Source organism: Medicago sativa, chromosome 6 (assembly GCF_051527215.1).
Source record: "Medicago sativa cultivar Bolivia chromosome 6, Bolivia_mono, whole genome shotgun sequence".
NCBI lineage: Eukaryota > Viridiplantae > Streptophyta > Magnoliopsida > Fabales > Fabaceae > Medicago > Medicago sativa.
Window position 1 is genome coordinate 84,892,023 of NC_140754.1, and position 26,269 is coordinate 84,918,291.

At 32.3% G+C, this 26,269-nt stretch overlaps 2 protein-coding genes, 1 long non-coding RNA gene and 1 pseudogene across 18 annotated transcripts; 3 read left to right on the plus strand and 1 right to left on the minus strand.

Moving 5' to 3' along the window:
- The first annotated feature begins 616 nt into the window (after window positions 1-616).
- Window positions 617-26,118, plus strand: LOC146917585 (GEM-like protein 4). Of its 2 annotated transcripts, none has more exons than XM_085719425.1 (5): window positions 617-935; window positions 1,038-1,109; window positions 1,422-1,678; window positions 2,307-2,376; window positions 25,992-26,118. In XM_085719425.1, the coding sequence occupies exons 1-5, from the start codon at window positions 836-838 to the stop codon at window positions 26,102-26,104; spliced, it is 612 nt and encodes a 203-aa protein (XP_085575551.1). In that variant the 5' UTR covers window positions 617-835; the 3' UTR covers window positions 26,105-26,118. The 2 variants fall into 2 exon arrangements, with proteins under 2 accessions (XP_085575551.1, XP_085575550.1); XM_085719424.1 differs by having other exon boundaries at window positions 639-935; window positions 1,422-1,696.
- Window positions 6,635-9,212, plus strand: LOC146917586 (uncharacterized). The gene is made up of 2 exons (XR_015015782.1): window positions 6,635-8,114; window positions 8,476-9,212. It is a non-coding gene; the product is annotated as an uncharacterized LOC146917586 (long non-coding RNA).
- Window positions 12,469-19,741, minus strand: LOC146917587 (uncharacterized). 15 transcript variants are annotated; one of them, XM_085719409.1, is made up of 16 exons: window positions 19,307-19,739; window positions 18,982-19,119; window positions 18,505-18,598; window positions 18,051-18,248; window positions 17,946-17,975; window positions 17,698-17,768; window positions 17,335-17,382; window positions 17,197-17,249; window positions 16,553-16,646; window positions 16,335-16,447; window positions 16,010-16,100; window positions 14,988-15,133; window positions 14,040-14,350; window positions 13,766-13,846; window positions 13,279-13,517; window positions 12,469-12,653 (listed from the first exon to the last, which is right to left on the minus strand). In XM_085719409.1, exons 4-13 carry the CDS (start codon window positions 18,100-18,102, stop codon window positions 14,215-14,217), a joined length of 834 nt encoding a protein of 277 aa, XP_085575535.1. In that variant the 5' UTR covers window positions 18,103-18,248; window positions 18,505-18,598; window positions 18,982-19,119; window positions 19,307-19,739; the 3' UTR covers window positions 12,469-12,653; window positions 13,279-13,517; window positions 13,766-13,846; window positions 14,040-14,214. The 15 variants fall into 15 exon arrangements, with proteins under 15 accessions (XP_085575535.1, XP_085575537.1, XP_085575536.1 ...); XM_085719411.1 differs by having other exon boundaries at window positions 18,051-18,085; window positions 18,982-19,739; XM_085719410.1 differs by having other exon boundaries at window positions 18,051-18,102; window positions 18,982-19,739.
- On the plus strand, window positions 22,884-24,472 carry LOC146917588 (F-box/kelch-repeat protein At3g23880-like; annotated as a pseudogene).
- Window positions 26,119-26,269: the final 151 nt, after the last annotated feature.

Genomic DNA, 26,269 nt, shown 5'->3' on the forward strand with positions numbered 1-26,269 from the left:
TTTTAGTATTTTCTTTCTTTCTAGATATTCATTGTACATAAGTCAAGGTATTGCCACGCTTAGGTCAACTAACTATCTAATAGACAATTTAATTCAAAACCAAAAACTTAAGGAACTTATATTGTTGACTTCAAAAAAGCTGGCTTCAAACGTGTCTTTCATTTCAAACTTGTGATTTGCTATAAACAAATTTGAATGTATAGCAATTAATATTAGGCTTTGTCTTACTAGAAGAATAGCATACAAAATGGTATTACAGTCAATAGTCATAGAGAATATTAAATTATTGGATTAAATTGTCTTAGTACATAACAAAAAAATATTAAAGAATATATTAAACTTTGTTTTCAAGTTCTACTAAATCAATTGGACGATTCAAACCATTTCTTGTTGTCTATGAGTCATTTAATATGGGACGAAAACGTAGTCCGACCAATATATTAAAAATAAAATGAAGTGTCAAACCTATGAGACTTCAAATCATTGTTTGAAATGTTTTAAATCACTGAAATCAAAGCGAAACTACAATTGTACTATTCAAATAGCCAAATCATAAACAATGTTGGTTCAAGGTTCAACCGATTGAACTGTCAGGTTGGATTTGTCAAACATTAGACTTGACACTAATTAATATAAAAAGTTGTGTTGTGAACATAATTTAGAATTTATTTAATTTCGAAGGTTTTCAAAAAGTCAATAATAGTATTCCTTTCTTCAGTACTTTCCTAGAAAAGGCTATTTATAACAGCACCAATTAGCAAATATATTATTTTTGTTATTGTTTTTGGAATAATTCAAATTAGCTTATCAAATTTCTAAGATTTTCCATACTCTGATGAAGTCTTTTGGAGCCTCTCCGAGTAGATGCTTTTATGTTATTGACCATGATGATAATTTCCTCAAAACTCCAACTTCTGATTCAACCTCCATAACAAGTAAGAACCACTTTTTTTTTTTTTTTCCCCTTTAATTTCTTTCATTTCATCAAATCATATACCAATAACAAAGTAAAAGGTTTTGTTTTGTGCTTATTGCAGATAAAGAAAACTCAAATAGGGATTTCACAAGAAGGGAAAGAAGCAGTTTTGCATATAGTATTCATGAACATGGTAACTCATAATTTAGATATCACACTGATTTCTATTTCAAATACTCAAACTTTCAATTCAATCAAGGTTTTAAATTGCAGTAACCGTTATGATTATGTCACAATCTTTGATATTACGAAAGATAGTTGTTTATGCACTGTGAATTTGTAGCACCGACACTTCACATGAAAGATTTATTTGATGTCCAATATGTGTGACACCGACCAAATACAAAAAAAATATAGATACTCAATTATTTTATTTTCTCAAATTATTACCGGTTTCAGTGTTTCATTCACAGTTGTTGACCTTGTGGTTGTGTTATGGTTGCAGTGAAATTAGGTTCTAAATTTTCTGAGACTTTGAAGGGTAAGTTAAGTTTAGGTGCTAAAATTATTCAAGAAGGTGGAAGAGGTAACATTTTCAAGCATATTTTTGGGATGCAAGAGGGAGAGAAACTCTTGAAAGCTTCTCAGTGCTATTTATATACCACAGCTGGTCCTATTGCTGGAATTCTCTTTATCTCCAATGTAAAAGTTGCATTTTGCAGTGAAAGGCCTACAAGCTTCTATTCTGCAGATGGGGACTTGGTAAAGGCACCTTACAAAGTAATCTTGAAACCAACTTTAAGCTCAAATCCTATGTTTTGATTAGCTTATTTCCATTTTTTATTGTCTGTTTGAGTGATCTGACGAGAACAATTTATGACATGTCCAAAAGTTGTTTTCCGCTTATTTTCATAAGCTACAGGAGAGCTTAAGAAAACAACTTGTACCTTATATGAAAATAATTTAACTTTATTTCATCTTTTCTCATAGATATAGCTTACATATAAGCACAAATATGAAGTACTTATGTTATAAGTGCTTCATTAAGCTGTTTACTCAACCAAAGCCTTGGGACCTGTTTGAGTTGACTTATTTGAGATTATCTACTGGTATATGCACTTACCAGATTGTTTGTGAGAGTTTAAGAAAACAGCTTATGATATGCCCATAAACTATTTTCAGCTTATTTCCACAAGCTCTCGGAAATAGCTTATTAGAGCAACTTACAACTTATACAAAAACAGTCTAACTTATATTATGTTGTTATAGAAATAGCATATACTATGACTTATGAGCGCTTAATTAAATAGTTTAAACAAACAAGACCTTAATTCATAGAATTTTTATCAATATATTGCATTCTTCTGATATAAAGGTTCTTGTAATGCAGGTTTTGATACCAATAGAGAAGATAAAAGAGGTGAATGAAAGCATGAATGTGAACAAGCTAGAACAGAAATATATAGAAGTAGGGATTTTTAAGGTATGAGAAAGCTATCAAGAATCTCAATAATGCCATTTCCATGGCCAATAAATTCTGAAAGGAAAACTTGAACATAGTTAAGTCTCTATCTTGTTTTTTTTTTTTTTTTTTTTTTTTTTTGCATAGTTAGATTATAGATGAAGTTTTGTAAGGTGAATGAAATGTTAATCAATCCAAATCTTATATCTTATGGTTGTTGTATTTAACTCATCCCTTATTTTTTGGTGATTAAGAATTGAAAAACTAAGTTTCATGATATGATGAAATACATTACTTGTAGTATAATCAACAACTTTTTGTCACTGTTTGAATAAAAATAATTAATTATAGGGAAACTTGATCAACTCTAAGAACTTTGTGTGTGGGGCATATAGGGAATGAGTTGAGTACTAAAAGCAAGTTATTAAAGGTACGATAATTGTTTCTCTTATTGAATGTGCAATATCTACTACAAAATACCCCATTTAATAGCATTCATTTTTGCGTTTAATAGCGCTTTTCAAGCGCTAAGAAAGCCCCCGCTATTATAGGTCAGAACCCTATAATAGCGCTTTTAAAACGCTATTAAATAGCAATGCTTCAATAGCGCTTTCAGATAAGCGCTAAGATAGCCTTATTCTGGTGCTATTAAATTCGTTTTCCAACAGCCGTTTCTTAGCGCTTTCTTAAAAGCGATAATGTAACCCTTCTACTCAAATAGGCATTTCTTAGCGTTTTACTGAAAGCGCTAATAAAAGTAATGTTTTTTTTTTGTTTTGTTTATATCTACAACAAAATACTCTATAATTAAATCTACAATCTAAAACCTATAATAAGATACTGAAATATGAATATAACCAATTGCATTCATGATAATCTCATTACAAATTGATCATAATCAATCCACAATTACAAAAACAAAAAATAAAGCACCTAAAAACAGCCACAATTACCAGCAAAAAATCACCTAAATTTAACAGGAATCGTGACAAGCTATCCGACATCTAGTTGATAAATCTACCAACATTATCTCCTGTGTCATATAATATGAAACAAAAAATTAATTAACATAGAATTTCCAGCACAACCAATTACGGTTTAAAATAACTCAAAATTAAAGAACGCAAATGAAAATTGTTGAAAAAGAAGATGAAACTCACTGATATACTTGACCATAAAGGTTGCCCAATCCTCCTCGACCTTAACTAGCTTACTCGACCAATGGCAGCAGCTTATACAAACAAAATACTCATTTTCTACATGATTAATAAATAACCAAAAGACCAATAAACAAAATACTCATTTTCTACACGATTAATAAACAAAATACTCATTTTCGACCAATGGCAGCAGCTTATACAAACAAAGTGAAAAAAATAAATAACCAAAAGACATAACTGTACATAGGAGCGGCAAAAGGTGTATCATTTTCTACATGATTGAGTATCATCACAATTTTAAGTTATATAATCTCAAAATTTGGCATCAGCTTCATCATCAATACAAAGTCTAAATAGAAACATATATAAAAAGTAAATTTATATATTACCTATCTATGCTTAAGAAGAGCATGACAATAATGTCTTGAGAGAGAAGGGTTTGGTCAAAAGATTTGTCTTGTGTAGTGTTTGTTCTTTATCTCAAGGCCACAAACAACAAACACATAATATTTTAATTAATTCTCTTTTGATAAAAGGAAGGATAAGAAGCTTCAGCAACAAATATGATAAACCACACAAAGATTAAAAAGGTGTCGATAGTTTCATGCAATGTCTTCAATTCTACCTCTAAAGCCTAATCTCTATGACTTTCTAGATAATAGTTTCAAGTATAAGCTAAAATTAGCTTTTTTCTATCAAACATTTCCATTAACGCTCATTTAACTTCTCTACATGAGTCAATGACTTTTAGTGGCAAAGTTGTTTTAAAAGCCAAGTATCCATATTCTACTTATAGAATACAAAAATTCAAAGACATTCTTCTCAAATATTAAAAGCATAAGTAGATAACTCCTCCAAGCAACCAACCAAATTGGAACACTCTAAGATACCCTTCATTTCAACAACATAAAATCAAAACCAAATAGGTAATATACCTTGAGGTCGACTAGCTCTCTTCTTAGTAGTGTGATAAACAAGCTTACCAAAATTCTTGGTCTACCCTTAGAGTTGCCACGTATATTGTACATGCATTAATTTTCTTATAGACTAAGTAAAATCTATATATAGTTCAAGACACCTCATATCTTCTAGTAATTTTATAGTTTAATACCTTTGTCTTATTTACTCCATTCACCTATATTTACCATATTTTCATGAACACTGAAGAAAAATAAAAGCTAGGATTCATAAGTATAATAAATACTCAAAATGAAGACCATAGAAAAGGGCATGTTCATATCTACAAAACACTAAACACATTATAAATATATAGTTAAAGGGAATACTCAACATGGAGTCCTCTATGTGCCGAAACCAACAAGTACTTCAAAACTATCAGCAGTAGGCTTCTTGAGCAAATCCGAGTAGCTCTATCACAATAATCATATGAACCACATGCTGATTCATATGTGCTACAGACTTAACAGTAGCAAGTAATTGAGGCTGCAACTAACAAGAAGAAAACCAATTAGAAGCAACTGAAAAGGCAAATAAGAGTACAATTGGGATGGTAACAACAATTTCAGTAAAGGAAATTACATCAGGGTGCTCAATTACAAACACATACTTTGTCATTATGTTTTCATGCTCTTTTAAACTAGAAAACAATCATTCAAAACATTCCAACTTTAGTATATTTCGTGTTGAAAACAACACATTAGTAAACCCAGGATATGGAATTTGTAAGTTCATACACCATCTGCAAAATAGTTGTATTCCAAGGATCCAGTTCTCGACGAATAACTAAGGAATTATACTTGTAATATTCATCACATGGACATTGTTTACCAAACCATTAATACTCTTCCTTAGTGTATAAAAATTAGGAATTAATTTGATATTAAAAATGATATCAACTCCCTATCTAGGCTAATGATTTATGCTACAATTGTCTGTTTTTAAATTAGGCTAATATGGGAGACGAGATTAACAAAAGTTCTGTATATACGAGGAACCCCTAAGTCAAAAAACCCCTACGAACACCCACCAAAACCAAAACCCACTGCTAATGGTACAAACCCGTCACAAAAACTACCGAACAGGTCCCAATTTAAACAGCAGAAGCATCCAAAAAACTACACCTTAAAGATGCCAGAAATGGCCATTCAGAACCCTATAAATTGTATTCCCAATAAAAAAAACCTTTGACTCCATCCAGAATTATATGATATTCAAACATCAAACAAAATATCTAAAGATGTACTACTTCAAATACATGAAAACATAACCTATCGATCTTACTCTTGAAGTGAGATCATATAAACAAATAAAACTGATTTCAGAAAATCAAATAAAATTGAAATTCAACAAATAAACATAATAAAATACTCTAATAAGATTGTACCAAAAAAAAAATAATACTCTAATAAGATATCAGTTTTAGCTAAACCATAAGACACAAGGCTTAACCCTAATTTTGATTACGAAACCCATCACAAAACAAGCTTCATTTCCAAAAAAAAAAGAAATAAAAAACAGTTCGACCCATTTTGTATTTCACTCAAAAAAACTGATGAATCCGAAAAAAAAATCAAATCTCTAGGTCCATAATCAGTGAACAAAATCTTTATACAGCTCAACACAAAACAAAATCATTATACACTTAAAATCAAAGCAAGTGAACAGTAAAGGAACAGTACCAGAGAATCAGAAGAGCGATTGAGAAGAAGATGATGCGATTGAGAGGTTGATGAAGGAGTTCAGTGATGGAGGAGAAGCAGGAAGCAGTTCGTCGGTGACGAAGCAGTTCGGTGACGGAGGAAAGAAACTTTATGCACGATGGAGAAGCAGAAAGCGTTTTGTTCTTTTTTTCGTTTTTTTACTAAGAAAAGCTTTATGTTCTTTTTGTTTTATTCTGTGGGCCCGGGTTAATCCATTTTTTCATGAAGGCCAAACAATAGCGTTTGTGTAAAACGCTATCTATACCCCCTCCAACAATAGCGTTTTCTGAAAAGCGCTATTAGTCTGAACAAAAATAACAGCGTTTCTAGAAAAGCGCTATCTAACCCTAGTTTTTCACATGTTTTTCAATAGCATTTATCTAGAAGCGCTATTAAACGTGTGCTATTAAAAGCCAAAATTGTGGTAGTGAATTTTCATAGAAACATTTTTGTTTCTTTTACAACAAATTTAAGCCTTTTTGTCAGTGGTTCTCTGCTACTGTCTTTTGTTTACAACACAAACAACATATAGAAAGTAGAAGATAAAACAAGAGATAGAGAAATAAGTGTATAAAATGGTGTGCATACACTTCAATATAATCATATGATGTACATTTTTTTTTTGAGAGAAAGAATCATATGATTTACATGTTTTCTTTAAATTGGGGAAAATGAAAAGTATTACTATTAATTAAATGGTATTAATCATCATTTTACAACCGTCCTTGAAAGGATTTGAACTCCGTTCCTTTAAGTTGTACGATCGAACTCTTATCACCGAACTAACACTTTATAAAAACATGAGTTACATAAATGCATAACATTTATGATATTCATGTCTTTCCGAAAACAAAGGTCTGGTCCAATTTTGATTAGTTTTATTCATTTCTAGTATTATTTAACCTAGAAGAGCTTTTAAACATAACCCTAAATGATGGAATTTTATCACTAAGAGCTAAATCCTTATAATAACCAACTGTCTTTACTTGCTCCATACAAGGAATGCTTGAGAGAAGCAAAGAACAAAGTAATGTTATATCAGATACATGTGCGATACAACAAAAAGAATTCAAAGAAAACCATTACAAGAAATTAAGATGTTTTAGCCACCATGTGGTAGTCAAAAGCGAAGTTGTTATGTCTCAACCAGCCATAAGATTTCGCTTTTATGTTGTCGAGCAATTGGTAGATATATTATCATTTTCATTCTTGAAGATTCTTGAGCAAGTGTTTATCAAAGGCTGGCAGAGAGGTTATGATTAAATCGGTACTACAATCTATCCATCTTATATTATGAGTGTCTTTTTACTGGCAAATAAATTAGTTGATGCAATTGAAAAAAATGATAAATGCCTTTTGGTGGGGTAATGGTGGTAATAGGCGCAAAGGATTACATTGGATGTCTTAGGAGAGATTATCTGTTCATAAGAATTTCGGAGGTATGGGGTTTAAGGATTTGACATCCTTTAATGTGGCCATGTTAGACAAACAGGGTTGGAGATTCCAAACTGATTCTTCTAGTCTTGTTTCACGTTTATTTAAGGCTAGATATTTTCCTAACATTGATTTCATTGGCTCTTCTATTGGGCATAACCCAAGCTATGTTTGGAGGAGTATTTTTAGTGCCAAAATTGTAGTTAAACAGGGTGCGCGTTGGAGGATAGGTTCTGGTGATAATATACCTTTCCTAGGCGCTCCATGGCTGAAGGATGGTTTGTCTTTTTCCACAACAAACCCAATTTTTGAGCCTTTGATGCAGGTGAGATTATGTGATTTTATTGACCAAGATTTGAAGATGTGGAAAGCGCCCCTCATTCATTCTTTATTTGATGCGCAAACTGCGAAATTAATTCTTGACACACCGCTTCAACCACTTGTAATGGAAGATAAAATGATCTGGAAAGGGGAGAAGAGTGGTAAGTATTCTGTTAAAAGCGCATATAGAATATGTGTGACTGAAATTGCAGATAACTCCCACATGCATGTTCATGGGCGGTGGAACCTTATCTGGAAGTTGAAAGTTCCTCCTAAAATTAAGAATTTTCTCTGGCGTGTGTGTCGTGGTTGCTCCCAACACGTGTCCGACTAAATAGTAGAGGAGTTTCTTGCCCACTTGATTGTGTTCAATGTAATAATAATTATGAAGATAGCATCCATATTCTTATTGAGTGTCCTAAAGCTGTTCAAGCATGGCGGAAGGCGAATTTATGGGACACTATTGACAGGGTGATTCGTCAAGATTATAATATTCATGCTCTCATATTCACTCTTTTGCAGAATCTTTCTTCAGGGCAATGTGAACTTATGGCCACAATTATATGGAGTCTTTGGAAGAGCAGGAACATGAAATTATGGCAACAACAGAATGAAACAAGTTTGCAGGTGTTTCAACGTGCAATGCACTTACCAGAAGAATGGCGAGCAGCCCAAGCTATAAGGTCGCGCAGTACCACCCAAGCCAACGTATCACATGTGCGAATTACAAGACAAGAAGAAGATATCTGGAAGAAACCGGCACCTGGCAGGTATAAATGCAACATCGATGCATCCTTTTCCACTTCTCTTAATAGGGTTGATTTGGGTATGTGCCTTAGGGATGAGGATGGTGCTTTTGTTCTTGCAAGAACTGAATGGTTTGCTCCTCTTTGTGACATAGAGGTGGGGGAGGCTGTTGGCCTACACACAACTTTGGATTGGATCTCTAATCAACAGTTTGATAATGTCGACTTTGTACTTGATTGTAAAAAAGTTGTTGATTGTGTCAATTCTAGCTTAGATGATAGCAGCGAATTTGAGTGTATTATTACTGCTTGTAAACAGCTGCTAGTAGATAGATTTCAAAACTCTCATGTTGAGTTCAGCAGGAGGCAAGCAAATAGGGTAGCTCACGAGTTAGCTCAGGCAGCCCTGTCTAATCCTAGCCCCCATATTATTGATGATGTACCTACATGTATTTGGCATATTTTAGCTAATGAAATGCAATGAATTTCTTCCTTAAAAAAAAAAAAAACAAAGCACATAATTATTTGTAACTACATAATTTTATACAATTTACAAAAAATCAACGAACACTACTAAATAAACAATTTAATTATTTAAAAAAAATGAGTAACTAAATAATTATATTAAATGTGTCACAAATAATTATGTGCTTTGTTTTGTAAATAAACTAGACTCTAACCCGTACGTTGTACGGGTTTTGTAGAGTTTCTTATATAAGCATCAAAGTGACTATATTATTAATTTTAGAGTTACATTCAAAGTAATAGAAATAATGAAACTAAGTGATGTTTGAGAGTGATCAACATGCAAAATCTCAAAAAAGAAAATTATAACATTAGTTTGCATCAACAAAAATGAACATGGAATAAAAGTCATAAATTAAATTATGTGAAATTAATCAAACATGAAAATAAACACAATAAAAATGAGTGTTAGTGGTTTAAAAAAAAAGGCCTTTAAGATTACATATCCATTTTATAAGCAACTATATTTCAATAAAAATGTCAGTGATCTAGTGGTAAAAGCTCTAAGGTGTTGTTATGGGTAGTTGGTTCAATTCCTTGCAAAACAATTTTAAAAAAAAATATATTTAGACCCGCCAAAAAGGGCGGGATTAGGGTTAATTATGGTTGATTGGAGAATATCTAACATTTATATATATATATATATATATATATATATATATATATATATATTAAGATATTCGTTCCTTTATAAAAATGAAAAAGATTCGTTAGGATTTTTATAGTATTTTTCAAGCATGTGATAGTTTTTTTTTTTGTTTTTTTTAAGGAATGTGATAGTTTTTTTTTTCTTTTGTTTTTAGGGAGGTATGTGATAATTTTATTTTCACGGGATATACCACGTAATAATTTGATTTATTTCTAATTTAGAAAAATATTGATTTACATTATGTCAACGTGTGGAAAGACGGACATTCACATAACCGTCTTTTCGTTTTTTTATTACGCTAACACATATAGATTATGAACGATATTTTATATAAAAAAGTTTATATAGATTAAAATTATAAGCATAAATATTTATGAATTTCAAATGTAACAAACAAAATTGTTTAAGGTATAGTTTGAATAACAAAAAGTCATCCTAAAATCCTCTATTGTTCATAAATATAGTACAAATATATCATTAATAACTGTAACAAAAAAAAAATATCATTAATAAGTGTACAACAACTTGCCAAAAAAAAAGTCTACAGAAACAATAGATATATACAAACGATGACACAACATGATATGAATAAAAAGCTTATCAGCGAGGAGAAATATTAAGGATTGCTGCATTTTAGAAGAAATTTGTTAATTTAAATTGGTGCGCTGCATTTTAGATGGAATTGGTTAGGTTAAATTGTTGCTAATCTAATGCAGAATTTTAGAGGGAAATTATTAGGTTAAGTTGCTGCAGACCTAATAAAATTAATAAATAAGGATAAATAAGGATAAAAAAGGCATGAAATTGGTTCGATGCATTTTTTTAGATGGAATTTGTTATGTTAAGAGCCTGTTTGTTATAGGAATGAAATTTGTTAGGTTAAAAAATAAGGATTCGGCTGGCCAAAATTATAGCAAACTTGATAAAAAAAATCGGCTGGCATTAAGTAAGATGATCAATGACTAAAATTGAATGGCACATAAATGTGCAAGATCCAATGGCTCAGAAAAGTGGAGGGAAAAATGGAGGGGGGGGGGGGGGGGGGGGGGGGGGGGGGAATATTAGGGCAACAATAGGTTGAGGGGTTAAGCTTTAGTAAGTTAGGGTAGAAAATATTTGCTTCATAAAAAAAAAAGGCAAGAGGATAGGAATAAAATTGGTGCGTTGCATTTTTTTAGATGGAATTTGTTATGTTAAATAATTGCAAACCTAAAAGTGTAGAAAATATTTGATTAAAAAAAAAAGGAGGATAGGAATGAAATTTGTTAGGTTAAAAAATAAGGATTCGGCTGGCCAAAATTATAGCAAACTTGATAAAAAAAATCGGTTGGCATTAAGTAAGATGATCAATGGCTAAAATTGAATGGCGCCTAAATGTGCAAGATCCAATGGCCCAGAAAAGTGGAGGGAAAAATGGGGGGGGGGGGGGGGGGGGGGGGGGGATATTAGGGCAACAATAGCTTGAGTGGTTAAGCTTTAGTAAGTTAGGGTAGAAAATATTTGCTTCATAAAAAAAAAGGCAAGAGGATAAGAATAAAATTGGTGCGTTGCATTTTTTTAGATGGAATTTGTTATGTTAAATAATTGCAAACCTAAAAGTGTAGAAAATATTTGATTAAAAAAAAGGAGGATAGGAATGAAATTTGTTAGGTTAAAAAATAAGGATTTGGCTGGCCAAAATTATAGCAAACTTGATAACAAAAGGTGGGGGAGGCTGTTGGCCTACACACAACTTTGGATTGGATCTCTAATCAACAGTTTGATAATGTCGACTTTGTACTTGATTGTAAAAAAGTTGTTGATTGTGTCAATTCTAGCTTAGATGATAGCAGCGAATTTGAGTGTATTATTACTGCTTGTAAACAGCTGCTAGTAGATAGATTTCAGAACTCTCATGTTGAGTTCAGCAGGAGGCAAGCAAATAGGGTAGCTCACGAGTTAGCTCAGGCAGCCCTGTCTAATCCTAGCCCCCATATTATTGATGATGTACCTACATGTATTTGGCATATTTTAGCTAATGAAATGCAATGAATTTCTTCCTTAAAAAAAAACTAGTTACAAACCCGTGCTTCGCACGGGGGTTCAGTAACGTATTTGACAAAATATTATATTGGAAGGATAGATTGCGAAATGATAGATAATTATAAACCATAATACAATATTTAGAGTACTCTTGCATTACGGATTACAAAATTAAATCTTCAAAATGGCTTGATCACGAGTAACAAACATTAGAAATGTGCACCTTTCTAAAATTATTTTTTGCAGTTCTATGTAGAGAATATTCTATTTACAACGGGAAAAAATCAATATGCTAATCAAATCCATTGCTGATCAATCACTCTCAAGCCATAAACATAGCAAAATTTCACTACAACAAAATGAATATACTAATCAAAATTATCAAATCCATCACCACCCATTAAAAAGAAAACCAAATCCATCGCTAATCACACTTTGAAATCCTAAACCAATATTGAATAACTTTCCTATGCCACCTTGAGCTGCTTGTGTTCAAGCTTATGAGTAGTATTCAAATCAACATGAACAAATGCTCTTTCAATTTCAGGTAATTTTTCAAGCTTATCTTGAAGTGTTTCACCAATGTCATGTGCTTGAATAAGTGACATTTCTTCTGATACAACTATGTCTACCTCAACAAAATAATTGGTCCCAATCAATGACCATACATTCTCCATCACCGTTTTTGCCCAGTTGTAGGTTGTATATACAGCTATCTGCACCATTGATGACTTGATGTTATTATACTTTGCAAATATCTGCACCATTGATGACTTGATGTTATTATATGTTTTATTATCAAATAAGAATATGTGTCTACATTTCATAAAGTCGATAAGCAAATTGGTCCACGAAATTGTAATTAACTGTCAAAATAATCTGGTGTTTTTTGTGAATTGTTAAATATACATCCCTAAAAGTGAAAAGTGTCAATCAAAATAGTTACTCTAGCTTTTATTATTAGGGACTATGACATGCTGAAAATATGGTCCTACATTGATCCCACATAAATTGCCTATATAATTGCAATCACCCATAAATTAGTCCTATAAGTTGAGCTAAATTTCATAGTCATATTAGTCATTGGTGAGCTGACATTGATGTGTGATCAATGTGTAATGTGACATGTTCAATTATATGGCATAGCCTATAATGTTGGAAGTTAACAGAGAGCTCATTTTGAATGACATTTGAAATTCCAAGAACCAATTCAAACATCAAAAACCTACTATGACTATGTTGCAGAAATATGATGAACTTGATTTAATTTTGTCTTTGCCTTATTACTTGTGAAATAGGAAGAAATAAAGTAACTAAACTTAGATGTGCCATGTTTTTTTGTGGTGAAAAAGTTGAATGTGCTCTATGAACAGAAGGACATACCAAGATGGCCCCAAGAGGGTCAAGCCACCGGTAGAATTTGATGGCTAGCACTGCCGTCGATAGACCGATTGAATTTGTAATGACATCAAAGAAATGATCTTGTGCATAAGCTCTAACTATTTCATTTTTGAACCTGCGACAATATGTCATGAGCCCAATTTTTACAACTGAGGCTGTCACCATAATTCAATAATTCCTATCATCCACTTTTCTTTCACAGGATCCCTATCAGGTTGAGCCTGTAAATAAATAAATTTGAAATAGGTAAATGTTGAGTAGTGTCTTTGCATTAATACACTTGAGTTTATAGAATCTATTAGCAATGGTATTTAAATAGGATTCAGATTCTCTCCCACGATGCAGCGGTGCAATAATATCTTATTCGTGTTAAAAAAGGCTACCACGCTAAGTGGTATATTGTCCTAGTGCGCTACATCGTGGAAGTGGATACGAATCCATTTCAATATAGTACTTTTTACTTCTTTACCTTTACGATGATTTCCCTCATTGATTCAAATAGTATTTGCAATCCAAGAGTTGCCATGACAGAAGCAAATACAACTATCCCCTGTAAATATATTTTGTAAACCAAAAGTTATTAAAATGGATGACTCATTTGAAAAGAGCCTAATAGAATTTATTTTATAAGATATCAATCTAAAAACTAAATATGTGTAACATACAAATTAATATTATGAAAATTGGCTTAGGTGTGTTCTAAGAGAAGGAAGCTTTTACCACAGGTTGCATACGGTTCTTACCAATAGGGTATTGATCATAGTTTGGTTTACTCATAGTATGAGACGTGAACCAAAGTATAAATCCAGACAAGAGATCCAAGATTGAGTCCTAAGATGATGCAATCACAGCCAAAGATCTACTTTGAATGGAAGCATAAACTTTTGCTACAAATAGCACCATGTTCCCTATGTTCCCTTACATGAAACATATCCCAATCTGGCTGCATAAATTCACCAAGGAAAATAGCATTGTAAGCAACTGATGCAATGTGAATTGTGTGAGATGCAGGGTCTCTTGGCCACTGCATAAGGATAAACACAGAAATTGCCACCTTAAAGGATAAACCAATACAGTGCCATGTAATTTGATAGGGATTCTATAAATTAAATTAAAATTGAAATTAACTTGATAGTTGAAAAGTTTCTTCAATCAAATATATGACCAAAAATGATACACACTAATGACCAAAAATAATACACTCATGACTCATAAATTACATATCATGAAAGATTCAAGTTATTGATGTATCCCAAAGCTAGACCATAATCCAATTCAAAACCAATTTCAAAGAATTGCAGCATAAATTTTTTATGACCAAATCGAAATTGGTTTATCCGCCCTATAACTTGCCTTTTGTTTTTTAATTTCGAAATCGAAATTGGCACAAGCAATAACTTTGTTCCTGAAGTACTAAATAGTTGCAATTAAATTACTTTGATAAAGATGTATGTAAGGATACTAACTAAGTATTGATTTTTGAAAATGATGGTTACTGGTTAGGAATCCCTATGGACAACTAAAACAATGTGTACCAATATTTTTTTTTGGATTATCAATATGTAACTAATTTAATAGTTCAAAACCATCAGTTTATCACATTATAAAACATTAGTTATTCAACGATTCAAAATTTCAAACAACATTAAATTTTATAACCAATGGAAGTTATATTGATGGCTTCTGCCTACCTCCCAGCCACAAATGGGTAGCCCCTTGGATGTCTTTCTGGAGATTGGCCTTGCAAGTCTGAAACTAAAGAAATCATCTTTCTGACTATTTGAGTGTCTTCGCTGTAACTCTCAAAGCATCTTCCCCATCTGGGATCTTTGCAGACCTGTCCATTCATATATGTAAGTTGTAAGTTCTACATCTTCTGTTTATCTTTTTGCTAAGTAGAGAATTTAGGATGTGTAAATTAAATAAAAAAGAAACACAACATGTTAGGCAGGATCTCTCATAGAAGAATTTCAAGGTTTATATTAGAAAGAAGGTGTCAAATACAAATAGGGATTAAAGTTGTAATTAACTTTAGGGTACTCCTTTATACAGGCCGTTATCACTTTGTGTTTTTTGTTTTAGTTGTTTCCTGTTTAGGTAGTTAGTTTGTTTTCGCTGATCTTAATTCTCTATAAATAGAAGAACGGGATCAGTCCTAGGCATCTTTATGATTCAGTTTAGACTTGTGACTGATGTACCTAGTTTGAAAAGAGTAATCTCTCTTGTGTACAAACTCCAGGGACGAATAATTCCCTTTTTTCTCTTGTTGCCTCAAAGAATCCTAACAAAACACATAACATAATCATCCAGGAAATTTTAAGCTTTAAAGTTGAAGTCCCATAGAAAGAGTGTACATCCCTTTTTGCGAATGAGTTGAGTCAGTATTACTATAAACCTAGTGTTATTTATATACCTAAAGATGCCTATGATTGAAAATCTGGAGCATAATCCAAGTGTCTATACGAAAGAACTCTAATATTATCTTAAATTTTGGTTTGGACCTAACTCAACCTCACAATATCGGTTTGTAAGGTAAGGGATATTTCTCACTTATAAACATTTTTTAGGCCATATCATATTCAATGTGGTTCTCTCAACAATTTTCTTTCAAGCAAGCTTTAGCACTTATGCACAATATAATAAGAAAAAATTATTAACAGAGAGCTGTAGTTAATCAGCATAATAAATTCAGAAGTTGGTTGTGATGCCTTACAACCACACAAGGAGCACAAGTATAGTGAGTTCCACTTGCTCTAAGTTCAAGTGATGTTGCAGCTCCAATTCTTTGAACTAAATCTGCATCTCTACATGCATACCACAAATGTAGAATCAAAGTTTTTTAAAGATAAAATCATTTGTCAACATAAAGTACAAACCAAATTTACTTGTCAAGCATATAACTTGAAGTTCTCTAATTGAACATATTATTATGACAAAAAGCTTTAGACAGTTCAGTATAAGGGAGAAAATGCAGAAGACTACTCAACTTCTGCACATTATATAAAGATTAAGTTTCATTGAATAGAAAAGAAACCTACTTTAGATATGGCAGAGTCATGATCTTAAGAAGAGAAGGATTCTTTGCTGCATACTCTTTCCACTCTTCCATATCAATCTTCCCATCTCCTTTTGAGTCAACCTCCTTCATTGTCTAAAAAAGATCAGGCCAAGAAAGAAGTATAAGAGAAAAGAATGAAACTGAGGAAACTATAGAAATTGAAGGAGGATAAATGTATGGTTTCATATTGTTAAGAACCTTTTCCATAATGGATTCAACAATATCGTCTGAAACTGTAACTTCTGATTCAATCAAAGTAGCCAAGACCATCTCCTTCAACTTCAGTATGCCATTATGTACAAAAAAGGTTCATAAGACACTCAAAAAGTTAGAATAAAATGCATAAATTTAACCGTAGTCTATAACTACTAAAGTTACATGAGAAGGAGCATTCACACAAAAAACTACTACTTTCTCTGTCCTTAAATATAAGACCATTTAGAGATTTTGATGTCACTTTTTATAGGAGCGTTTTCAAATTTTCAACTGCATTATTTATTTCTTTACTAACATATCCATAATTATGTCAATCTTTATCTGAAACATATAATAAATAAATACTATGATGAAGACATAAATTGATTCTATGCAGGTTTGGTTTTGGGGACAGCATTGGCAGAATCACGGCGATTTTAACTAAAACTACACTTCAAAATTTCACCAAAATCAACGTGAGTTTGCCAAATTCAGCGTGAATCCAAACCCGCACTCTATCTCCTAAAGGGTAAATTAACACAGATTGTCAACAAATTTAATTCTACTGCCATGTGATTTTGCCAAAGCTGCATTACTCAATCCCAAAGGGAAAATGATGAACAATAGAAAGGTTAAAGGATACTCACCTCGCTATGCTCAATGTATCCAGTCTTCCCAAGGTCAAACAGTTTAAATGCAACTGTAAGAACAAAAAATATGGCACTATCAAGCTCTCATAGAAATGACTGAAAGTTTAACTTTCTGTTACACAATTAATTCCATACATTCAATTTTCTTCTCTTCAGATGTCTTTGTCGGCTTGCACTAATCTCCTGCATTGCATACAAAAAGATAATCAATTTTAGATTTGAATATCAACAATCAACAATAGCAAACAAATTAAAATAAACAACAATTAAAACGCATATAGTTATTAGTACCCGCGTCATTTGAGTATTAGCAAGTGCAAGTTCTGCATTTTGCTTCCGAAGTTTCTGAAAATTGCTTCGATACTTCAGAAGCTCTGCTTTATATGATTCTATTACCACACAATAAACAGAAGAAACCAAAGTAAACAAAAACTATTCCTACATTGATTGCAGATAAAAAGGCATAAAATTAGACACAAAATGAACATAAAAAGTTGCTTTCTTATGAGCAGCTCCAACAACAGAAACATAACCACCCTTCAAAATTTTACCTCTTTTCGGTTTTTGACCTGCAAGCAAATGAAACCCATTTTTCAATTACTATATGAAACCCAGAAAACCTAAATTTGTGCATATAGACTAACCTTTCAATTTTGGAGTCTCAGTTAGATCTAATAGCTATGTAATCACTTAATTAGGGTTATGGAAATGGGGAATTAGGGGTTGAAAGAGAAGAAGAATGATACCTGGTCGGAGGGAAACACTTATACATGCATGGCTTTAGATTGGAGACGACCGTCTCTCTCTTACTCTTCCTCACCGGCGCCGCCGTTTTTCGCCGCAGTTGTGACGGAGGAGAATGGATTCTCCGTAGAAGGGAGGAAACCTTTCCAAACATAACATCTAGCGAATTACACAATTTTAATACCAAGATAAAATCACTTAAATGAGGTTAATGCCACTCGAATGAAAAATCTTTAGTAAAGAACATTATATTCGTTTCTGCATTACTACCATTCCTCCTGCAACTTCTTTATGGGACCAATTTTCTGGCATACCAAGAAACCATATAAAAATGCAAGCACAAATGCTATCTCTATCTATATATGCCCCCTTCAAAAGTATCCAAATCATGCAGCAAAAACAAAATGCACATATGGACTGAAAAGTAAAAGCTACTAAAAATCAAACATTTTTATCATCGCACATAAATTGAAATTTAATTTGTGTAAAGTCACATATACACCCAGGAAAAAAATACAAAACAAAACATTGAATCATGAAACTCGATGAAGTTAATTATACCTCCAGAATTCCATCCTCGGCTTCAAGCCGTCAGTCAGCTAAGGTAGCTCCACCAGCCAAAAAAGAAGAATGATGAAATAATCCTTTCTTTTTTCTGCAGCGTTACAAAAATGGTTATTATTAACTTATCGTATTAATATTAGGAGCTGCTACCAAAATTGTCAATGAGAAAACATGGTGATGCAAGTTTTTTACGAAGATCTTTTTCTACAAATTTTAAAAACTCATACACTCCATTTCATCACTCATAGGATCAGCAATCGTCCAATCCAACTATGGTCCATAACAGGCTCTATGACTTGTAATATAACTTATAGTAATATATGAATATTATTATCATTAGAGTTGATAAATGAGGTGAAATTGAGTTTATTAAAAGAAGGAAAATAATAATTAACAATGGTTTTCTAAGTTCTCTAGTGAATAATAGAGAAAGAAGTCAAGGAACCATTGTACTAAAAAAACAGAGTTTCTCACCTCAGAGCTAGTTAGACTCCCATTCAGATTAAAACAATGAGATACAATACCTCGGGGTATCTTTCCTCCTAATCCCCAAGCAGGAAACCGCTTATCAGAATCATAGAACTGAATAACTTCTCCAACCTCCATTATAGCCTACATAAATTGTAGGGTGTTCATTAGGCAAGATAGTGAGAATATCACACCAAGTTACTTAGAACCAAAAAAGAAGTTAAAAAATTGTAGGATCACAGTGGGATATTCAAAGTGATTGATTTCATTATGTTTCACAAGTTGATGGTTAAAAAAGTTGGAATCTTCCATTGACAAATATCAAGTTTACCTTTTGATATGAATTTAACCGATCCGATAAATCGATGTAATGCAAAGAATCTGGCTGGTGAAGTGAATGAAAATAAAAATTGTTCTATATCAATATCAATATCAAAACTAACAATTTTTTTACTGAGACATTTTCTCAAACATTTGGTGAGCGCTAAATTTCACAATAACTAAATCAAATCATGAAACCAAGGTATGATCCAAATTATCTTTGAAAACAATAAGTATAAGCAGAAACCATTGTCCACTATTAAAATCATGAATGATTAACAGAACTAAAATCAATTAATAGAAGTAACAAAAATTAGTAATAAACATAGATTTACATTCAAAGGACTCAAGTTAAGTTGGTGGTCTCAACACCATTTTGTTCATATCAAACCAAATAATAGACCAGAATCAGCAAAAAAACAAACCAAAAAGGAAAATCAAACCTTTTATGTTACCATGCAATCAATTAACCAAAATGCAGAAACAAAGAAAGAAAAAACTGAAAAACAGAAAACACCTAAATCCAAAACATGCATGGTATTAGACTGATGAAAAGGTCAAAAAATCACCTTTGATGATGAAGAAAATGGAAGAAGCAACTGACGAGCCTTTGAATAGCACACAACAAATCTCATCATTGTTCTTCCTTCTCTTCTCTCGTTCCCTCTTCTCTCGTCTATCTTCTCATCCGTTTCTCTCTCTCTTTTCTCTTTTCTCATATTACCATGATGCCCGTTGATTTTACAAAAATGCCCTTCTCTCCAATTACAGGATTACCAAAATGCCCCTCAGGAGGGCAAGATGGTAATTTCCACGGACATTAATTTTCTTATTTAGTTTGAAAACAAAGCACATAATTATTTGTAACTACATAATTTTATACAATTTAAAAAAAATCAACGAACACTACTAAATAAACAATTTAATTATTTAAAAAAAATGAGTAACTAAATAATTATATTAAATGTGTCACAAATAATTATGTGCTTTGTTTTGTAAATAAACTAGACTCTAACCCGTACGTTGTACGGGTTTTGTAGAGTTTCTTATATAAGCATCAAAGTGACTATATTATTAATTTTAGAGTTACATTCAAAGTAATAGAAATAATGAAACTAAGTGATGTTTGAGAGTGATCAACATGCAAAATCTCAAAAAAGAAAATTATAACATTAGTTTGCATCAACAAAAATGAACATGGAATAAAAGTCATAAATTAAATTATGTGAAATTAATCAAACATGAAAATAAACACAATAAAAATGAGTGTTAGTGGTTTAAAAAAAAAGGCCTTTAAGATTACATATCCATTTTATAAGCAACTATATTTCAATAAAAATGTCAGTGATCTAGTGGTAAAAGCTCTAAGGTGTTGTTATGGGTAGTTGGTTCAATTCCTTGCAAAACAATTTTAAAAAAAAATATATTTAGACCCGCCAAAAAGGGCGGGATTAGGGTTAATTATGGTTGATTGGAGAATATCTAACATTTATATATATATATATATATATATATATATATATATATATATATATATATTAAGATATTCGTTCCTTTATAAAAATGAAAAAGATTCGTTAGGATTTTTATAGTATTTTTCAAGCATGTGATAGTTTTTTTTTTTGTTTTTTTTAAGGAATGTGATAGTTTTTTTTTTCTTTTGTTTTTAGGGAGGTATGTGATAATTTTATTTTCACGGGATATACCACGTAATAATTTGATTTATTTCTAATTTAGAAAAATATTGATTTACATTATGTCAACGTGTGGAAAGACGGACATTCACATAACCGTCTTTTCGTTTTTTTATTACGCTAACACATATAGATTATGAACGATATTTTATATAAAAAAGTTTATATAGATTAAAATTATAAGCATAAATATTTATGAATTTCAAATGTAACAAACAAAATTGTTTAAGGTATAGTTTGAATAACAAAAAGTCATCCTAAAATCCTCTATTGTTCATAAATATAGTACAAATATATCATTAATAACTGTAACAAAAAAAAAATATCATTAATAAGTGTACAACAACTTGCCAAAAAAAAAGTCTACAGAAACAATAGATATATACAAACGATGACACAACATGATATGAATAAAAAGCTTATCAGCGAGGAGAAATATTAAGGATTGCTGCATTTTAGAAGAAATTTGTTAATTTAAATTGGTGCGCTGCATTTTAGATGGAATTGGTTAGGTTAAATTGTTGCTAATCTAATGCAGAATTTTAGAGGGAAATTATTAGGTTAAGTTGCTGCAGACCTAATAAAATTAATAAATAAGGATAAATAAGGATAAAAAAGGCATGAAATTGGTGGCCATGAAATTGGTTCGATGCATTTTTTTAGATGGAATTTGTTATGTTAAATGATTGCAAACCTAAATATGTAGAAAATATTTGATTCAAAAAAAAAAAGGAGTATATGAATGAAATTTTTTAGGTTAAAAAATAAGGATTCGGCTGGCCAAAATTATAGCAAACTTGATAACAAAATTCGGCTGACATTAAGTAAGATGATCAATGGCTAAAATTGAATGGCGTCTAAATGTGCAAGATCCAATGACTCAGAAAAGTGGAGGGAAAAATGGGGGGAAAATATTAGGGCAACAATAGCTTGAAGGGTTAAGCTTTATTAATTAAGAAGATATTTGCTTCATAAAAAAAAGGCAAGAGGATAGGAATAAAATTGGTGCGATGCATTTTTTTAGATGGAATTTGTTATGTTAAATAATTGCAAACCTAAATGTGTAGAAAATATTTGATTCAAAAAAAAAAGAAGGAGGATATGAATGAAATTTGTTAGGTTAAAAAATAAGGATTCGGCTGGCCAAAATTATAGCAAACTTGATAACAAAATTCGGCTGACATTAAGTAAGATTATCAATGGCTAAAATTGAATGACGCCTAAATGTGCAAGATCCAATGGCTCAGAAAAGTGGAGGGAAAAATGGGGGGGGGGGGGGGGGATTTTTAGGGCAACAATAGCTTGAAGGGTTAAGCTTTAGTAATTAAGATATTTGCTTCATAAAAAAAAGGCAAGAAGATAGGAATAAAATTGGTGCGATGCATTTTTTTAGATGGAATTTGTTATGTTAAATAATTGCAAACCTAAATGTGTAGAAAATATTTGATTCAAAAAAAAAAGGAGGATATGAATGAAATTTGTTAGGTTAAAAAATAAGGATTCGGCTGGCCAAAATTATAGCAAACTTGATAACAAAATTCGGCGGCCATTAAGTAAGATTACCAATGGCTAAAATTGAATGACACCTAAATGTGCAAGATCCAATGGCTCAGAAAAGTGGAGGGAAAAATGGGAGGAAAATATTAGGGCAACAATAGCTTGAGGGGTTAAGCTTTAGTAATTAAGATTATACTATTTCTTAATTTATGTAAAATAATAAAAATGATTTATCGGAATTAGGAATTAGGAGTAGATTGAAAATCTTAAAAGAAAAAAGAAAAAATAAACAAGAGAGAGAGATTGAAAACAAAAGGCTATATAGTACGTCAGTCTCCGCTTTTGCCAACCAAGCCCTAAAAACGCAAGCCCTACCAAACGCTTCTCGTTCTCAAACCCTAACAGTAAAGCTCGTTTGGATGGAGAAGACAACAGTGGCTGTGACGAATGAGATGGTGAGTACCCATGTATGTGATGATATAACTTTTTCCATTCTCTCAAAGTTGCCTCTTAAATCTTTTAAGCGTTTTGAATGTGTTCGCAAATCATGGTCTCTCTTGTTTGAAAATCATCACTTCATGACCATGTTTTGCAGCAATTTCTTATCTAATTCTCCCCGTCTTTCTTACTACGATGGAGCATCTCTCATCCTAACAGAGTCCAAACGTAATGAATCTGATGTTTTCTATTCTCTTGCTGGTGAGAAGTTTGAGAAAAAAGTCAAATTAGATTTCTCAAATCCATTTAAAGAAAATAATGATATTGGTATTTTTGGTTTTGGTAGTATTAGTGGCATACTTTGTCTCCATAAATATGATGAAGATGATCATGACCAAATTGTATTGTGGAACCCAGCTACCCAAACAATCAAGCTCCTTCCTCCCAGTGATATTGACTTGGCTGGGTATCCCCGATGAAGATAGGGATCTTCTTGCTATTTCTGTATGGTCCCATCTTCATGGATTTGGTTATGACCTTGTTAAAAATGACTACAAGGTCATTCGGCATATAGAGGTTTCTTTGGGGCCTGGTGGTCACAACTGTGGTGATGGTGCCCGCAATTACATTAACTATTCAAATCTAAACTTGAGCTATTTTGAGCCATCATGGGAGATGTATAGCCTAAAAAGTGACTCGTGGAGAGAGCTTTATGTTGACATGCCTTATTCTTCTGATGGTACTGAGGGCACCCAAGTCTACATGGATGGTGTGTGTCATTGGTTGTGTGAAAAACATGAAGATAACCCCATTGGACCATGTTTGGTGTCATTTTACTTGAGCAATGAGGGGTAACCTTGGCGCAACTGGTAAAGTTGTTGTCATGTGACTGAAAGGTCACGGGTTCAAGTCCTGGAAACAGCCTCTTGTGTAAAACAGGGTAAGGCTGCGTACAATACACCAAATGGTGGGACCCCTTCCCGGACCCTGCATATGCGGGAGCTCTAGTGCACCGGGTTGCCCTTTTTAATGAGGTGTTTCTTATAACACCTATTTCCTCGGACGAAGATGATTGTTTTGATGTTGGAGCAAAGTGGATAAACTTGGCGGTGTTAAATGGGTCCATTGCCTTATACACATTTCACAAAGAGACAACTACTTTTCACGTATCAATTTTGGGTGAGCTCGGTATAAAGGAATCGTGGACCTAACTTTTCATTGTTGGACCGTTGGCTTGCGTTAAGCGTCCTATCATAGTGGGGACAAAGGGGGAAATATTCTTCATAAGAGAAGATATGGAAGTAGCTTGGTTTGATTTGAGTACGCAAATGATTGAGCAGCTTGGTTATAAAGCAGAGAGTCTTCGCTGCAGGATAGTAAATTACAAGGAAAGCATTCTTCCATTCCTCAAAAAAAAGAAGAGAAAGCATTCGTCTATTAGAGGAATAAGTAGTTAATTATTTTCACTTGTTGGGATATCACAGTTATTGTCAAGTAAACTAGGAAACTACTTGATCTTGCTTTTGCATTTTTATTTTGAATGTTTACTCTTGTTTTATTTTCAAACTTATCTGGTTTCTGTATCAATAAAATGAATTATATTTTGCTTCTATAGAATGTCCTCCCTCTAGTTTTATGTAGTAATAACTTATATATGGAAAACTTTGTAATCTAATGAACAACCAAAGACTTTTCGTAGAAATAAAAGATTGTGTTTCGGTAACTTGTATAAGAGAGAAAAGAGTTATGATTACATTTCAAGTATCAACAATGTAAGAGGGAAAAGAGTTTACTCTCGTTATTTTTTGTCTAATTTAATGTTCCAGGTTCGTGAGAAATTCAAGGTCATCTAAAAAATGTCTTTTGCTTCGATTAATTGCTTTTCAGACAAGTTTTTCGATTTTGTCGGTGGAACCATAATAGGGGTGTTAAGTTTGAGGTAATCAAAATTTGTGTTTACAACAAATCTGCAGTTGGAGTCAACTGGTTAGGTAAAGAATGGATGGCATTATTCTGTTCTTGGTGCTATTACTGCAATTCTAAACTTTTTTTTGGGTTTGATGTTGTCTTACCGACAAAGGATTGTGGCAATAGTTTTGGAAGTGCAAAGGTCAATACCGGTAACTCTGAAAGATGGAGACCGATTAACCAAAGCAGAGTTTGACTGCCAATTTTGCACCTGTAACGTTGCTGATCAGAACTAAGTTAAAATAACAGTCTGTTAATAGTGAACCTGATCCCACGGCGCTTCCTGCACGAAACCCTTCATAATAAAACATAATAATAAAATCACAAACACTGACTTAGCAGAACGCATAACATTATGTTACATCTCTCCTTTTTCAAGAATCAACCATACTTGTTTTTTGCTTTCTTTAATAATTTTCCCTTTTGTATGGTTTCTTTAATAATTTTTTCTTTGCATTTCTGTTGCATCATTGCATGCATGTATCTCTCTCACACTTGTTTCATTTTAAGATAGGAAATATGATCAGTAATTTATAGAAATTGCAATTTCTATTTGCTGTAGATGCATACTTTGTGCCCTTCATTGCGATCTTTGTACGGTCTGAATGTTGAAGCAATGCTCATTTATCCTGTGATTATTGGCTGTATATGCATGCTTTGTGCTCTTCACTTCCACTACTATTATTGGCTGAAATACCAAAATTCATGTTACAATACTGTGACAGAATATTGATTTTCTGTTTTTCTTGATTAAGAAATGTTTCTAGTTGTTTTCGGTTTCCAATTTATGATTTCTACTATTCTAAATTGGACTTCAGAAAATTTTAAAGAAGCGTTGCCATTTTCCCTTAGGCTTCTAGAATGTCATTTCAAAAGTAGCTTAATTTCAACTTTTATGGATGTTGGATAGTTATTTTGATTTTCGTACACAAGCTCAAAAGTAGACCATTGCAGAATATGATGATATGTTTGTTCCTTCTCAATTTTCTGCCGCTTACTTTAATCACTTTGATCATCAACGACACGCACGCGCGTATGCGCGTTTACACACACATACTCGGAAGGTTGCATTATCTTTTCTGTATTATAGGTCCAGTAATATAGAAGTAGTGACTAAGGATGACTCTGAATTTTGGTTCATGGGATTTTTAAGGTATGAGAAAGCTATCAAGAATATCAATAATGCCATTTCCATGGCCAATAAATTCTGAAAGGAAAACTTGAACATAGTTAAGTTTCTATCTTGTAGTACAATCAACAACTTTTTGTCTCTGTTTGGATAAAAAAAAATTCATTAAATGTTTATTGGGAATGAGTTGAGTACTAAAAGCAAGTCAAAGGTATGCCAATTGTTTCTAAACCATGTGACTTGAAAA